Source organism: Panicum virgatum, chromosome 7K (assembly GCF_016808335.1).
Source record: "Panicum virgatum strain AP13 chromosome 7K, P.virgatum_v5, whole genome shotgun sequence".
In the NCBI taxonomy this organism is placed as follows: Eukaryota; Viridiplantae; Streptophyta; class Magnoliopsida; order Poales; family Poaceae; genus Panicum; species Panicum virgatum.
The window spans coordinates 3,104,147-3,121,224 of record NC_053142.1 but is presented as its reverse complement, the minus strand read 5'-3'; the positions used below and the strand labels follow the sequence as shown (position 1 = coordinate 3,121,224).

Genomic DNA, 17,078 nt, shown 5'->3' with positions numbered 1-17,078 from the left:
CACCTTACCCTCTTGACCTTTTGTCACAAATCCATCAGGCTGATTCATATAGATCTCTTCCTCAAGCTCTCCGTTCAAGAAAGCTGTCTTAACATCTATCTGATGAATGATAATACCGTGTGAAGCAGCCAAGGATATTAGCACACATATGGTGGTCGGTCGGGCAACTGGTGAATAAGTGTCAAAATAATACTCTCCTTCCTTTTGTGTATAGCCTTTAGCAACTAGCCTTGCCTTGTACTTCTCAACTGTACCATCAGGCCTCCTTTTCTTTTTGAACACTCATTTACACCCCACGGGTTTACATCCATAAGGATGATCAACCACTTCCCAGGTCCCATTAGACATAATAGAATCCATCTCACTTTGCACTGCTTCCTTCCATAAGTCAGCATCAATGGATGAATATGCCTCAGCAATGGTTGTGGGAGTGTTTTCTGCGAGGTATATAATAAAGTCCTCACCAAAGGATTTTGTAACCCTTTGTTTCTTGCTCTTTCGAGTGACTATATTATTGTCCTCCTCAGGAGTTTCCACATGAGTTTCAAAATCATTATTATTTATCAGTTCATGGACATCCTCAGAAGAAATAGAATCATGACTAGAAATGCTAGGTGTATTTTTCATGGGAATTTTATCTTCAAAAATGTTGCGTCTCTCGATTCCGTGATAGTACCCTCATACATATCCGGTATTTTGTAATTTATTATCAAAAATCTATAACCCACACTGTGTATAGCATAACCAAGAAAGACACAATCAACGATTTTGGGTCCAAGTTTTCGCTTCTTGTTAATTGGCCAATGCACCTTTGCCAAACAACCCCATGTTCGCAGATAGGAGAGATTTAATCTCTTTTTCACCCATTCCTCGAATGGTGTAATTTCTTTGTTCTTTGTGGGCACCCTATTCAGGACATGATATGCTATCAAGATCGCCTCACCCCACCATTCCTTAGGTAGTCCCGCAGTTTCTAACATGGCATTAACCAAATCAGTTAGAGTACAGTTCTTCCTCTCAGCAATCCCATTGGATTGAGGTGAGTATGGCGGTGTCCTCTCATGAATAATTCCATGCTCCGCACAAAACTCAGAAAACTCATTTGAGAAATATTTTCCACCGCGATCAGAACACACCTGTTTAATTTTCTTTTCAAGTTGGTTTTCTACCTCAGCCTTATAGATCTTAAAATAATGCAACGCTTCATCCTTTGTTTTTAACAGATACACGTAGCAAAATCTAGTGCAATCATCTATAAGTGTCATGAAATATTTCTTGCCACCTTTGGTCAATATTCCATTCATCTCACAAATATCTTAATGAATTAATTCAAGTGGTGCCAACTCTCTCGCCGCAGCAGCCTTGTGAGGCTTGCGAGGTTGTTTTGCTTCAACACACACATGGCACTTTGAATTTTTGACCATATCAAATTTAGGAATTAAATTCAAACTAGCTAAGCGAGACATGCAACCAACATTAACATGACATAACCTCGAATGCCAAATATTAGTCTCAACATTACTAACCACATTGTTCACAGATTTAAAGCAAGTATCAACTAAAGACAAGCGTAACAAGCCTCCGCTCTCATAGCCTTTTTCCAATAAAAGTTCCATATTTAGAAACAACACATTTATTAGATTCAAATACTATCTTATAACCTTCACGACAGAGTAAGGAGCCACTAATCAAGTTCTTCTTTGAGGGGACATGATGCACGTTCTTGAGCTGCACGGTCTTTCCCGAAGTAAGCTTCAGATCGACCGTACCAACACCATGAACAGCTGCACGCGCTCCATTCCCCATCAGCAAGGAGGCAGCCCGCCCGGCCTTGTAAAAAGAAAACAAGGAAAAAATCAGCACACACATAAATATTTGCACCGGTATCAACCCACCAATCAGGTGAATAACAAACTGAAAATGTAGAAGGTAAAAATTTACCATACCCAGAAGTAGCTGCTTCAGTCTCAACAATGTTAACTGATTTCTGTGGAGGAGGCTTCCACTTAGCCTCAGGACACTCTCTAGCAAAGTGCCCAGTCTTGCCATAGGTGAAATAGTTCATCTTTTCCTTGGTCATCTTTTTTCCCTTCCTGAAAGAAGTGGAGGGCTTCTGCTTAAGCTCTTGCTGAAATTTTTTTTTATGTGGTTTGGGATGATTCTTTTGCACCACATGTGCGCTAGAACTCCCCTCAACGATCTTCTTGCCTTTGACATCTTTTGCTCTAGCCTTGTCCTCAACATCAAGAGTCCCAACAAACTCAGCAGTGCTAAACTCTTGCCTCTTATGTTCCAGAGAAGTTGCAAAGTCAGTCCAAGATTGTGGCAGGTTTGCAATCATGCAACCCGCCACAAACTTGTCGGGAAGCGCACACCCAAACAGCTCAAGTTCCTTAACCAGTGCCTGTATTTCATGAGCCTGTTCGACTACCGGACGGTTCTCAACCATCCGATAGTCATGGAACTGCTCCATGACGTATAGCTCAGAACCGGCGTCAGAAATGTCGTAACGGGCCTCAAGAGCATCCCAAATAGCCTTACCAGTCGGAAACTGAATATATGCATCAATGAGAGAATCTCCAATGACGCTCAGCAAGCCACCTCTACAATTGGTGTCATCATGATCGAACTGACGTTGCTCATCAACGGTTCGAACAGTAGTGGCAGGCATCTCAGTCACCACATAAAAGCAACGCATAGAGGTCAACCACAGAATAGTTTTCTGGCGCCATCTCTCATAGTGAGTGCCCTCAAACGGCGGTGGTTTCAACATACTCGCAAAGCCAACAGAGGAAAATTGCCCATAATCACATTTTTGGATTGTTAGAAATCTAGGCAATTTCATGTTTAATTTATTCCATAAATATGATGCAAGCAAGAAATACATGAATATGATATCATATGTGCTTATCAAACAAATTCATCAACAAAGACATCATGAATATGAAACTAGTGCTAACCAGCAATGCATGACATGTAGAATCTCTCAAATAAAGCATGTCGATCACAGTGTTTACGCTAATCACAAAGATTGCAACTTTGAGAATAAGATCAGCATACCCAACGGCAGTGCCGGAAGCACCCGAAAGCGACATGGTGCTTTGTTGATGTAGTCGTCCCGCTCGATGCCGTGCAGATATGTTGCAGTGCCGATCGCCTGCTCGATGTCGTGCCGCCAGGAACAGGAACGAAAGCCGCCAACATCGGGAACAGGAACGGAAGCGAGTAGCCGTGCCGCCGTCGACACTCCCTAAAAACGTGATTGCCGTCCTCACCCGAGCAGGTGAACCCAGCGGACGGAGACGTTCCGGAGGCCTACTCTTCCATCTCGTGTGCGCGCAACAGACGGAACGGGAAGAACTCAAAGTGCTGCTGGATTGTGGTGATTGCCAGAGAGAATTTAACTGAAGGAGCCCTCTTCGATTTATATCAAAGAAGGGAGGAAAGCGAGGAGTCGTGCTGCTGGAGGCGGAAGGCCATGAGCCTCTAGTCGCGCAATGGAGTGCCGGTAGAGTAAGGGAGAAGACAAGAAACTCCCATCATCAAACCTGTGATTGCCACTAATTTTGGTAACTCCCAACTCAAGGTGAGCAAATGGCAAAAATAAAGCCACGTCTGTCCACCACCCACCAGCCACGCCACGGCTCAATTTCTCAAATTAACCGGCCATTTAATGTGCAATATTGTCACGGCTCAAAATAACCAGGCATTTAATGACCATAGAGTTTTATTGATTTATTAAATATTAATGGGCCAAGCCCATTATATCTAACAGTTCTAACCCATTTTCCTTCCAAGATATATACTATTCACATTTTCCCTATTTGTAGAAGAAAACCATTGATTCACAACTTGACAATATTGCAAGATCAAGTCACTACAACTGTAAATAAAGATCTATTTTTCATTATCATTTAGGATCTTCAATTGTTGATAACCAAAAAGCATACCGATTATGAAAGAAGAATTCACCCCGAGGAATCATTCTGTTTTTTTTTCTCGGTTCCGAAGAGATGCTACTATCTGAAATACCAAATGACACACTCTGCATCCAGTAGGCATGCATCTTGCAGCCAAAATAAAATAACACTACCTTCCAACATCATATTAAGATGATGGATTGAGCTGCAATGTAGCCTGACTTACCAGGAAAGCACCGGCGTAAGCAATGGCTTCCCGGAGAAGAAGGCTTCAAGGTTACCGATCGTGGTGTCACGCAGGTCTGACCTGGACTCTGATGTGAAAACCGCAACATGAGGCGTCATTACCACATTGTCCATGGAGAAGAGCTCTGCTGGCACCTTGGGCTCATTCTCAAAGACATCTAGACCAGCTCCTGCAATCCTTCCCTCCTTCAGCGCCTGAACCAACTCCATCTCGTCGACATTTGCTCCTCGACCGATGTTTATGATGATCCCATCCTTTCCCAGGGCCTCTAGAACATCCTTGTTGACAATGTGCCGTGTGTCCTTGTTCAACGCGCATGCGACAACAAGCACATCTGATTCAGAAGCAAGATCATGAACGTTAGGGAAGTATTTGTACGGGACTGAATCCCTCAGTCTTCTGGAGGTGTAATAGATGACACAGCCAAAAGCTTGAAGCCTCTTCGCGATCAGTGAACCGATGTTCCCCAAGCCGATGATACCAACACGCTTGCAGCCTAGCTGAAAGCATTGAAGTAGGATATTGTTATTGTAGATTCATATAATGGAAGTTGGGAACACATGAACATGGAAATGTTAAAGCTTCACGCGTGCTTGAATCAGCAGCGCTGAATTATATAAATGTTTTGTTAATTCACGATTCACGAATATAACTAATCTAGAGGTCAATCCAATCCAACTGTATAAATCTGCATCCTTTCATGTACATGGTATAATGATGTGCTTCCACTAGTTAAATCACTCACGATGAACAAGTTAGTAGTGCTTAATAACAGTCCTGAAGTTTAGTTAAGCATTTTAACCCAAAAACAAATTCAGGCAGGTGTGGAGATCTCATCAAATTTTGTACTATACTTACTCATAAAGAAAATCAGATCAAGATGCTAATAGATAAAGTAAATAGGAGCATACGACACATCATGACTGATGACTTCAGGTCTCCAGTCCAGTCAAAGAAAAGATCCGGAAGGCGAGGACGGGACCTTGTTGCCGAGGGGGTAGTCCCCCTGCACTGGCCAGAGGCCGCGGCGGACGAACCGCTCGGCCGCCGAGACGCGCCTTAGCACGTCGATGAGCATGCCGACGGCGTGATCAGCGACGTCGGCGGAGTAGACCGTGCCGGAGTTGGCGACGGCGACGCCGCGTCGCGCGCACTCGTGGAGGTCGATGTGGTCGACGCCCGCGCCCGTGCTGAAGACGAATCCGAGGGACGGGATGGCGTCGAGGAACGCGGCGTCCACGCGGACGGCGCCGCCTCCCACGACGACGGCGGCGCGGGGCGGGTCCGGCGAGGCCGCGGCGCCGGCGAGGAAAACCGGGAGGGGCTCGCCCGATGCGAAGAAGTCGAGGAGGCGGTAGCGCCGGCCCAGCGCGGCGCGGAAGGACGCGTCCAGCTGGCGGCGGAAGAGGAGGAGGGCCGGGAGGATGGGGGGCTGAACCTCGCCGGACGCCGCGGGGGACGCCATGGCTGGTCGGCAGTGACAAAGACGTGCAGGCTTCGAGGCCACAGCGACGACACCTTCCGCACTGTCCTGGATTCCTTTGGAGTACTCGAAAGTCTGGAGCTCGCGTCAGCTCAGCTGGAATATTTTTTTTATTTTTAACCTATTTTTCAATTTTATTTTAAAAATAACCCACACGTATATATATTTGTAGATCTAACCATTTTGGTCGCGCCGGTCTGCGTGGCGTGACAAAAACACGCTGTCGCGCAACATGCATTGGCGTGACAAGATGTGCCATGTTGGCATGCTTCGGAGTGCTCGGAAGGAGTCTGACAGCTCATATTCCACGTGTTAACCTTGTCACGCCACTCCCACCGGCGTGACAGTACAGCCTTGTCACACCACCCCCGCTGGCGTGACAAGGTCTGACTTTAGAAAAATCATATCTTTTTCATATGAACTCGGTTGGAGATGATTTTTATACAAAAATTGTAGCTCTCAACGAGATCTACAACTTTGTAGTTTTGAAGTTTTTCATTTGAAGTCATTAAGATGATTAAATAATTGATTTAAATTTTTGACAGCATATTAAGCACTTTACCTCTATCGGATCATCTCTAACTTGATATGTTTATCATGGTTCTACAAATTAAGTTCTATATAATATTTGATATATGAAACAATATGAAGTAAATAATAATAGTTCGATAAGATATACAATGAGAAATCAAACTATATCATCATTGAGTACGGAATATACATTATATCTATTTTGTACAAATCAACTCCGAAGTTACATGTGCATATGTACAACCGTTTTGCCACCACCACCTATATGGAGACATCTCTACTATCATTGTGCTGAATTTCTTACGGTCCCTGACGTTGTTGGAAGCCCATACATAAATAAGCATATAAAACAATCAATAATTGTGTCATTATTTTGCATTCATATATTATGCTGTTTTGACCCATCATCATGCCCCATCATTTTACTTCCATCTATCAGGATCAACCTGTTTTGATCTCCATTAGATGTGCAATAAGGCGTAGTCTTGATTGGGTGGGAAAGTCTGACGATTTTTTGTATTCGGCATGGACTCTATAATTATATTCTAATTTTTTTAATTCTTTAATTATGAAATTAGATATTTTTCAATTGTATATGATATGGCCTCTTGAGTCAGTTTAGATCATTACTTCTTCGTAAAATCCAATGTTGTAAATCCTTCTCTTTTTTAGATTAATGTATAAATTTCTAGACCCTCTCGACGGACGTGGTGGCTCTTTTTTTTCTATAATAACACTTGCTTATTAATATAATATATATCTAGAGTGGTGGGACCATGGAGGCACCATGAGCGATGATCTTGGCTAGCCAAACCAAGCAGTGCGATAAGCGTTGCGCTGACCAAAGGAGATACAGTGAAAAGAAAGCCATAAGATGGAGAACAACAAAATACTCATTTCATCTAAACCACTTAATTACTAGTATAAAACTTACACATTTGTATCTTTTTCAAGCTGTTATCATATTTTAATATCTTAATCTTTCAAAAAAATACTTGATCTAGCTTATAGCTATAATTAATATCTAGGGTGTTGCATTATATTTCATACACAAGGATGATATAGTTTGATTTCTCATTGTATTTCTTATCGAACTATTATTATTTAGTCCATATTATTTCATATATCAAACATTATATAAAACTTAATTTGTAGAACCATGATAAACATGTCAAGTTAGAGATGATCCGATAGAGGTAAAGTGCTTAATATGCTATCAAAAGTTTAAATCAATTATTTAACCATCTTAATGACTTCAAATGAAAAACTTCAAAACTATAAAGTTGTAGATCTCGTTGAGAGCTACAATTTTCGTATAAAAAACATCTTCATCCGAGTTCGTATAAAAAAAATATGATTTTTCTAAAGTCAGACCTTGTCACGCCAGCGGGGGTGGCGTGACAAGGCTGTACTGTCACGCCGGTGGGAGTGGCGCGACAAGGTTGACACGTGGAATATGAGCTGTCAGACCCCTGCCGAGCGCTCCAAAGCGTGCCAACGTGGCACATCTTGTCACGCCAATGCATGTGGCGTGACAGCGTGTTTTTCTCACGCCACGCAGACCGGCGCGACCAAAAGGGTTAGATCTGCAAATATATGTCCGGGTGGGTTATTTTTAAAATAAAATTGAAAAATAAGTTAAAAATAAAAAAAATCCGCTCAGCTGTCGCGGGAGCGAGGACAGTGGGTGGGGTACAAAAGCAACTTGAATAGTTGAGACAAGGATTCGGCTATTAAACCATTTACATTATCAGGTCATGTGCAGAGATTTTATGAAAAATTTTATGACACTAAATTTTATGATACATCAGCAATTTTGCTGATATGACAAGAAAAGAAAAGAAAAGAATTCTATACTATGTGAGAGGATTAAACCATTTATCCATTTATCTATTGTGAGTTAGTAACCTCAATTCATATCGTAGTTTAGCTTTTTCGCATGCTCCAAGACATAATATTTTATTGGATAGAGGTTTAATAGACAATGGAAAAAATGGTAGTAGCGGGATCCACATGGGACCTGCATGCGATGGGAGTTTGGAGCGCATGCTCTGTTTCGCACTGGAGACCCTCCAGTACCGAATATAGAGGATAGAGTGTTGCCCCGGGCTTCTGGGAGGGTTTGTTATTTTAACATTTTATCCCGGCTCCGCTATTCTTAGCGGGATAGAGGAGGAGCGCTATGCGCCTTGCCGGTCCAGCCTCGCCTCTAGCCATTGTCCCCTGCATCCGTGCCGGCCCATGCTCCTCCTCTGCCGCGCTCGATCCGCTGCTCAGGTGCGGAAGAGATGGCGGCCAGTTCGGGCGAGCTCAGCCATGGCGCAGGCTGCCGGAGCTCGAGGCCCTCGTTGATGCAGAGAGGAGAGGGAGACGGTGGGGCGGAGCGGCTCGAGGCGACTAGGCAGCGATATGCGTCGAAAACTACTACAGAAATCTTTACCAAGGCGGGCAAAACGAAGCTGTTTTTGCAATTTTTTATATAAATCTACTACCCGCCTCGGTTAATCAAAAACATTTAGAAAAAGCCCATCGGGCCCATCTTGGACCCGCCAAGCTCATCGCCATTGCGCCGGCTACCGCCGCCGCACGCCGCATGCGATCTCGCCCGCCGCAGCATGCAGCCACGCCCGCCACCCAGCTCCGCACCGCCCAGCCCCGCTCCGCCGAGCCCCGCCGCAGCCGAGCCCTCTCCACCGAGCTCCGGCGCTGCCAAGCCCCGCTGCCACCGAGCCCGCACCGCCGAGCCCCTTGCCGTCGAGCTCCGCGCTACCCAGCCTGCACCATTGAGCTCCACGACGCGCGCAACCACTGGATCCGGCCCTGCAACTGCCGGATCTAGGCCATCCATGAGCGGCGCGAGCGCCTCCCTTGCTGCTCCTTGGCCCCTCTCTAGTGAAGGGGAGAGGTGAGGTGGAGGAGCTCGACCAGTGTAGGGCCTCGCCCACACCGCCCACCACCCAAGGCCGCCGCGCCATGGGAGAGAGAGGGAGGGGAGGAGAGGGATGAGTGAGGATGAAAACCCTAAGTGCATTATATATACTTGGAGCCATCTATGGGGATGAGTTGGGGATTTTTTGGGTTTGGCCTTTTTAACCGAGGCGGGTTACTTATAAATAATCTTCTCCAAAAATGGAGGTATTTTTGGAGGCGGACCGCTTATAATGCCTGCCTCCAAAAATGAATTTTGATAGGCAGGTTTTTATAACTGTCTCGTTAATAAAAAATGACTGTCTCGAATAACTATGGGGATTAACAGAGGCGGTTAAAAATTGTGCCCGCTTCAGAGGTCATTTTTAAAGATCGCGGTTAATTTTTCTGTAGGTAGTGGAAGCTCGAGCCGGACGGAGCTCGAGCCGGAGGGAGGAGGCAAGCAACGGCAACGAGCAGGGAAGAGACCGTCGGTGTTGCGCCGTGCCCATGCCCGTTCGGAGCAGGAAGGGGAGAGGGAGAGAAAGGTGAAGCTGGCACGCAGGTAGGCCTCCACCTCCGTGTGCGGATTCGGCCGGCGGGGCAGAGCAGGAAGGGGAGAAGGGGGCGATGCAGCGGAAGGAGCGGGGCCGGGATAGAGAGAATGGGGAGGGAGAGAGGCTGCACGATTAAAAAAGAAAAGAAATTCTGCCACGTAGGTCTCACGGCCGGTAGTTGGTATAGAATAGAGATATAGATGGTATAGAGTAGAGATACAAACTATAAATGGATGCGGTAGATGTGGTATACAGAAGAGAATTTTCATAATTATGACAGAATATTATTTTTAGAGGAAGGAATTAGAGGATGATGGCGACAAGCTCGTTAGGCTCTTTCCTTCACCTCATCTGACTATAGCGATCGATACGATTACTGTACCAGCTCAAATAACGAGGCAATCTGCTCTCATGAGCGTTTCAGCCTAGCAATAATAAATTTGATTAGTGGGACATGCAGATGCAGCAGCAGATTCCGTACCAACACACATGGTGCCACATATTTTAAAACAGTTACCTTTTAATTTGAAAACATTCCGCGGTCATCAGTAACAAATAAGTTTTGAAACTTCTACCAAGTCACAACATAGCAAGCAAATTTGCCACACATCTCTGAACACCGATCTAGCTACCACAGTTGGTAATGGATTGCAAGTCTGTAACGAGCAAAATCTGATACACTATTTTGGGAATCTAAATAACAAACATCAGCGAAATAACGTGCCGTTCGTGAATCACTACGCACATAGCTTAGTCATGAGCCATGACTGACTGCACGAAAAGCAAAGTACTTGTAGATAAAAAAAATGCATCAAACATTCTTCTACTTCACGTTGCGTGAAAATAGATGAGATGGGCATCAGGTGATGTAAATATTATCATCAGTTGAGCAACCTAAAAATTCAAACTCGCATCATAGTAGACTGCCACTACTGGAACTTTAACATGAGATGTTCACAAAATTTCCTCTGCTTCTTGCAAAGACATTCCTAAAAATTTCCTCTGTTTCTTGCATGTACATTCCGACAAAATTTCCTTTATCTCTTTGGATTCTTACAAAATTCCTGCCGAGCATTCAAACACCGTTCTCCAAATGTTCATATGTGTTGCATTCACTAGGAAAACATTGAGGAAGGGTATCACAACACTTTTCTCAATTAATTATTCTTTGAGAAAATGATAGCATTCATATTCTATCATAGATCACATATAAATCATGAACAAATTAACATAAGGCATGTCAAAGAGCAAGGAACTACAGCTGCAGTGCTGATATATTCCGGAATTAGATTGCATGCCATCCAAAATTTGTGAACCCCATCGAAATGTAGGTGAAGAACTCAATTCTCACGGCCATCAAGTACTCAAAATATCAGATCATATTAATTAAATTGTCGTGCATACATGCTCTTTTGAATTCAGTGCTGTGGATGGCTTTTGATGCATGGGCCGAAGACACGAAAATGGCTTTAGCGTTGGTACTATGAATAGAGGGATCTTTTACAGAACATCTTGATGAGACAAGGTCTTGGAGAGAAGCCCCTCAAGTTAAGCAGTGATACGCCTTTTAGATGCAGTGGAACAAGGTTGTACTACTATCCAGCTTTTTAGCATGCTAATCCCTTTCATCTTATAAGGAACCATTTTGTACGCTTAATTTTTTTACAGTAACTGAAAATATTTATTTTCAGAGTACAAACAGTACACTTTGGAACAGCGTAAATATTGACTAAAAGGCCCGTAAACATGCATCTACCTGTGAGCAAAAATATTGTGAAAAAATGAAGCATTTCAACCTGCGATTGGTTGGACTGATCGACTGACCTGCGATATGACTTGCTTTGTCAGGGAAGGACCGGCGTGAGCAACGGCTTACCGGAGAAGAAAGCTTCAAGGTTGCATATCAAGTGCTCACACAGGTCTGACCTCGACTCCAATGTGAAAACCGCTGAATGGGGCGTCAGAACAACATTGTCCATGGACAGGAGATCAGATGGCACCGCGGGTTCATTCTCGAAGACATCAAGGCCAGCTCCTGCAATCCTTCCCTCTTTCAGAGCTATGACCAGCTCCGCCTCGTCGATGCTTGCTCCTCGACCAATGTTTATGACAATCCCATCCGTTCCTAGGGCCTCCAAAACATCCTTGCTGACAACGTGGCGTGTCTCCTTGTTCAGTGCGCATGCAACAACAAGCACTTCTGATTCAGAGGCAAGATCATGGACATCAGGAAAGTACTTGTAAGCCACTGAATCCTTGGGTCCTCTGGAGTTGTAGTGGATGACACAGCCAAAGGCTTCAAGCCTCTTTGCGATCAGTGATCCAATGTTCCCCAAGCCGATGATTCCAACGCGCTTGCCACGCAGCTGAAAGCAACAAACACCTCAGATTCGGATGCAAATTCGAAATTACATGAATTACATCCACCTAATTGAGATTTGAAAGCATCAAACTCCATCCTGATTCCTGAAACGAATCTACTGAAGGCGACGAGAGGGTCAAGTATTGATTCAATTCGTCCAGCACCGTACCATATTGCGTTAGGACTAGTACAGATTTCGGTGAGGAAATCACCAAGTCAAGAGCTCACCGTGGATCCGAGAGCGTAGTCCCCCTGCACCGGCCAGAGACCACGCCGGACGAATCGCTCTGCCGCCGACACGCGCCGGATCACGTCGACGAGCATGCCAACGGCGTGGTCGGCGACGTCGGCGGAGTAGACGGTCCCGGAGTTGGCGACGGCGACGCCGCGGCGCGCGCACTCGGCAAGGTCGATGTGGTCGACGCCCGCGGCCGTGCTGACGAGGCAGCGGATGGAGAGGACGGCGTCGAGGAACGAGGCGTCCGCACGGACGACGCCGCCTCCCATGATGACCGCGGCGCGAGGCGGGTCGGGCTTGGCTGCGGCGGCGGCGAGGAAAGCGGCGAGCGGCTCACCAGAGGCCACCGAGTCCAGGACGCGGAAGCGCTGGTGCATCGCGTTGGAGAAGGGCGCGCCCGGGCGGCGGATGAAAAGCACGGCCGGGTGGACCGCCGGAGGCTCCCCGGCGGTGGTGCCCATAGCTGAGCTCGTCAGATTTTCTCCTTCCTCACTGCTACCGGCCGGTGCTTCAGCCTTCAGGGCTCACATTTTGTGGATTTATTTTTTGGTAATGACTCTATTTTTTTCCCAAAGTATACCAGATTCTTTTTTTTTGAGAAAAAAATATTTAAGAAAATGAACAATAGTGATATGGTTTAGTATCCCCCGCTGCCTAATCAATCCAAATATTAAGAAACTTACTGACTATTAGAGCATCTGGACATCTGGTCTAGTATATGTATATGCATGAGCATAGCACACCACCAAGATTCTAGCCCATGCTACATTGAGACAACTTTCCAATTATTGCTTTCCAGTATTACTGCAACCTAATTAACATATCCTTGTCACATGTCAAATCCGCCATGCCTCATCCAGCCAGCATGCCAGGAAACAATCAACTTTCAGAGTCAAGATGGTGCCATCCTCACTGGTTCACTTGGAGATCTTAGCAGTGAGCTCCCGGACCAGCTTCGCAGCAACCATAGCTGTCATCCCATCCACCGTGTTGCGCTGCGGGTTGAACTCCACCACATCGGCGGCAACAACATCGCCCTGCAGATTCTGGAGGATGTTGAGCACGTCGCGAAATGAGAGGCCCCCAGGCTCAATATGAGAGACACCAGGAGCAAACGCCGGGTCAAGGCAGTCCACATCAACTGACACATACACTCCTTTTACGCCTTCCCCAAGTTTCTGCAGGGAAACAGAACATTGAAATGAGTTTAGGTCACTGATGATCTGCAAATTACAGAAATACAAGGATCACATAGGTTATCACAATTCATTTTAATTTTAAAATTAAGATATGCATCAAATAATTGTTAATTGAGTATATCAACTTAAGTTGACAATTAAAACTGGAATCCCTTGCAAACTGACATTAACGTTATCATACTAAAGTATGTTACCAGATTCTCAAGCTTCTCGCAGTCCTTTGAGAAGGTCCGCATCTCATACTGTTCCATGCCAAATCTCTTCCCTTGGTCACGTCCTTCTTTCGTAATCGATCTTAATCCAACCTGAAACACATTGGGTTCACAATAGGGGCAACAGAAACATGATAACAAATTGGTATTCATGCTAGTGACGGGAGAGCAGCTTGCAAAATCAAAGGCATCAAAATCTCAAGCCTACTCAATCAAGGGAAGAAAACTTATTGCAGTTGTAGCGTAGTAAAAGTTTAGTGAGATCCAGTCAGGCATTGTTGAAACCATGATAGCCCTTGGCCTAATACAAAATTGATGGATATTGGAAGTATCCATCAACTTCATGAAACCAAATAGATATTGGTATTGATATTTTACTTGAACTCGGAATGCAGAGATGAAATAACACAATTACCTGTAGAAGTCTCCTGGCATAACCACCTTCCATTATTCTGGCAAATGAAGAGGCATGTGAATAAGTGTTTCCTTCAAAACAATCATAGATATCTGGATGTGCGTCAAGATGAAGAATGTCAACAGGTCCTCCAAGCTTTTCAGACACAGCTCTAACCACTGGATAGGATATTGAGTGATCGCCTCCTAACACCAACGGTCGAAGAGGCTCCTACACAACAATGTGCCACTCTGAATAAATATGTGAACCCAAATAGAAAACCAGAACTTTTACAAAAATGAGTATCACTGTATTAGGGCCAATTTCCAGTTTCCGAGATAACACTGTAGACAGTGTACTACTAAATGATACCTATAAATAGGTAAGTATCTCGAATAATCAAGAAAAAAAAGATTACGAAGCAATCTCCATGGGATGATATGTTTACCTCCTCCATCACTGTTTTGACAGACTCACTAATTACATGCATCAATCTGTCATCTTCGACACCACAGTCAACGGATCTCTTGAATAGGGACATCACCAACATCAGTTAGCACCCGAGGATCATTCAATTCTTTGCCTGTTTAGCAGGAAAACCATGCTTTTTATTGTAATGTTTCAAACATTTTATGCATGCTACTCTATGTTCAATTGTATTAATCGTACCTTCTTCTGTGCTAGAGTTTGTGCTTCCACACCAAATGGCCTCCCTTATGCGGGCAGGAGCAAATGCAGGGCCTTGTAGAAAGGATGAGTTGTGACCAAGAGGGACCCCTAAAAGTGATGCTGAAGCTTTCACGCCACCCAGAGCATGCAGCAACTCTGCCTACCCAAGTATAAGTACACATTACAACAAAATAGCAGGAAGCTTTTTTTTTTCTGAAGAAGCGTTAACTTGTTGTTCATTGAAGTATAACGCTTTTCCTTGATCTGATTAGATGTACCTATAAATGAGAACAGGGGTTTAATCACAAACATGAACAGAGTAAGCACTTAGAAAAGAAGAAAAAAGGTATTTACAGAATAATAAACTATTTGCACACCCTCTGTTCAGATGTGGCAACGTTACGCATGAGACTTGCCCTTTCAAACGGAACAATTTTTAACTAGCAAAGCCATAGGTTCCTTATTGAAGCAAATAATGTACTGAGACTCTGCATGTCAGCTTTGACCACATCTTACCCATGTTGTTATTAAAGAACCATGTTACAGGTCCTGAAAGACAGCTAGATAAATTGAAAACAAGTGCCTGCATAGGCCTCAGATTCTTTTTCCTAATGGTGAAAGAAAAAAGCCAAACTGTTTTTAGAGGTGTATCAGATGTAACTATCAAACAGAACTGGGACTTATTCACAAACGGAACATAGTAAAGAACAAAACAGAAGTAAAATTTTACTTTATGACTAGGAAATTTTCTACACTCTTCTGTCAGATGTCCCTGCTTTCGAAATGAAACACTTTTTTAACTATCAGGATGCTGAATTCCTGCTGAAGTGAATAAATAATTGGGCCTTTTCTCATAACATGGCAGCTTTCTTATCCTATCTTAATCATGGTGGCACTAGAGAACCGTGTTACAGGTTTAAAAAGACTCAAACTGCATATGTCTAAAGCAAGTTTCCAAACATACTGAGGCCTCAGATGGTTTTTCCCAACTAATAGTCAAGGGTAAAAAAACACAGCACACAAATTGTAACCACAGTAGCAGGTGTTTACAAATTGTGAATGAGGGCCAGACCAAACTGCACTGTAGTAATCAGTCAATCACATGGGACCGTGCTTAACTCAAACTGAACAAATAAACAATTGGGTGGTTTTAAGTCTACTAATATTAGCTTCTGCACCTTTCTTGCATTGCATGTAAAGAGTAACATGCAAAAGCATAGCGGCAAATCAGTATCAATTTTTGGTGTAACGCTGGCATGTTCCCTTCTGATTAGTACCCATCCTGAGCTGAAAAAAGCTATAAACAATGACTACAAAAGAAGAAAGAAATAGCCGCAGCAGCAATTGTTGTTGACTAAGTGATCTGTTTGCTCCAGCTGTATTAATTAACTTGTATTCTACTAGTATAATGAATGCAACTCGGTAGGGATAGAAGCACTGCTGATTAGGGAACCAGGCCGTATCACCACCACATGTGGAGAAACAAAGAGGGGGAAAAGACTCGTGCCGATTCCTATCGACAATATCTGACTGACATTCAGTCTCCACCAGAAAAAGAAGGGCGAAATGCAGGACAAAAGAAGTTTTGCCGATTCTCTTTTAAGGTTACTGATTGATCGCCGTTAATGGGGCCGAAATGGGGACACAAAGAAGCATCCCAATCGACTCGAATCGCATATTTGCATGGAATAGAATATTCAGAAGAACAAGAGCGGATACAGAACAGTAGGGTATTAGTAGGATCAGGACAAGGCTGAGAAAAGAAGGGAATTTTAGGGAGTGAGCCGGCGAATGGATGCACGCACTGACCTTGAGCTTTGCCCGCTCACGGATGAGGGTGAGGGAGGCGTCGATGACCCGGCTCTGCCCCCGCTCCACCGCCTCCGCTGACACCTTAGCCGCGCAGAGGCGCTGGATGTGGTGGATCCACTTGGTCCCCGCCGCTGTGCCGCCCATCTCCGACCGCGGCTCGGCCTGTCCTCTCCTCTCATTCTATCGGGAGGTGAACAGGAGACGTACCGCAACTGCGCTGCCTACCCCACCCCACCCCGATTTTATATTTGATTAAATTTATAAAGTATTATTAGTATTCATATATTCAAATAAATTTAATATAAACATATAGTACATAATTAATCTAATAATATTTATTTTTATAATACAAATATTAATCATATTTTGCATAAATTTGATTAAACTTAAAATTATTTAATTTCTCAAGAAGCGAGAGTTACCGTCTTTTTAAGATGGAGGGAGTATACATATAACGTGGGACAGGATTTTGTTGCATGTGTTTCAATGGAATTAGGATTGCGAAAGCGCCTGTAGCCTAGTGGTTACATGATCCTCACTAGCATCT

The 17,078-nt window shown here is 44.2% G+C and overlaps 2 protein-coding genes and 1 pseudogene across 4 annotated transcripts; all 3 read right to left on the bottom strand.

Annotated features, from left to right (window-relative positions):
- Positions 1 to 1,495: 1,495 nt before the first annotated feature.
- LOC120639574 (glyoxylate/hydroxypyruvate reductase HPR3-like) lies at positions 1,496 to 5,726 on the bottom strand. Its single transcript, XM_039915440.1, has 4 exons — positions 5,150 to 5,726; positions 4,147 to 4,667; positions 1,947 to 2,093; positions 1,496 to 1,830 (listed from the first exon to the last, which is right to left on the bottom strand). Exons 1-4 carry the CDS (start codon positions 5,630 to 5,632, stop codon positions 1,806 to 1,808), a joined length of 1,176 nt encoding a protein of 391 aa, XP_039771374.1. The 5' UTR covers positions 5,633 to 5,726; the 3' UTR covers positions 1,496 to 1,805.
- A 4,687-nt stretch (positions 5,727 to 10,413) lies between these two features.
- Positions 10,414 to 12,784, bottom strand: LOC120639573 (glyoxylate/hydroxypyruvate reductase HPR3-like). 3 transcript variants are annotated; one of them, XM_039915439.1, is made up of 3 exons: positions 12,236 to 12,784; positions 11,470 to 12,011; positions 10,414 to 10,760 (listed from the first exon to the last, which is right to left on the bottom strand). In XM_039915439.1, exons 1-2 carry the CDS (start codon positions 12,704 to 12,706, stop codon positions 11,490 to 11,492), a joined length of 993 nt encoding a protein of 330 aa, XP_039771373.1. In that variant the 5' UTR covers positions 12,707 to 12,784; the 3' UTR covers positions 10,414 to 10,760; positions 11,470 to 11,489. The 3 variants fall into 3 exon arrangements, with proteins under 3 accessions (XP_039771373.1, XP_039771371.1, XP_039771372.1); XM_039915437.1 differs by having other exon boundaries at positions 11,522 to 12,011; XM_039915438.1 differs by having other exon boundaries at positions 10,453 to 12,011.
- Positions 12,785 to 12,905: 121 nt separating this feature from the next.
- On the bottom strand, positions 12,906 to 16,723 carry LOC120639572 (annotated as a pseudogene).
- Between the last annotated feature and the right edge of the window lie 355 nt (positions 16,724 to 17,078).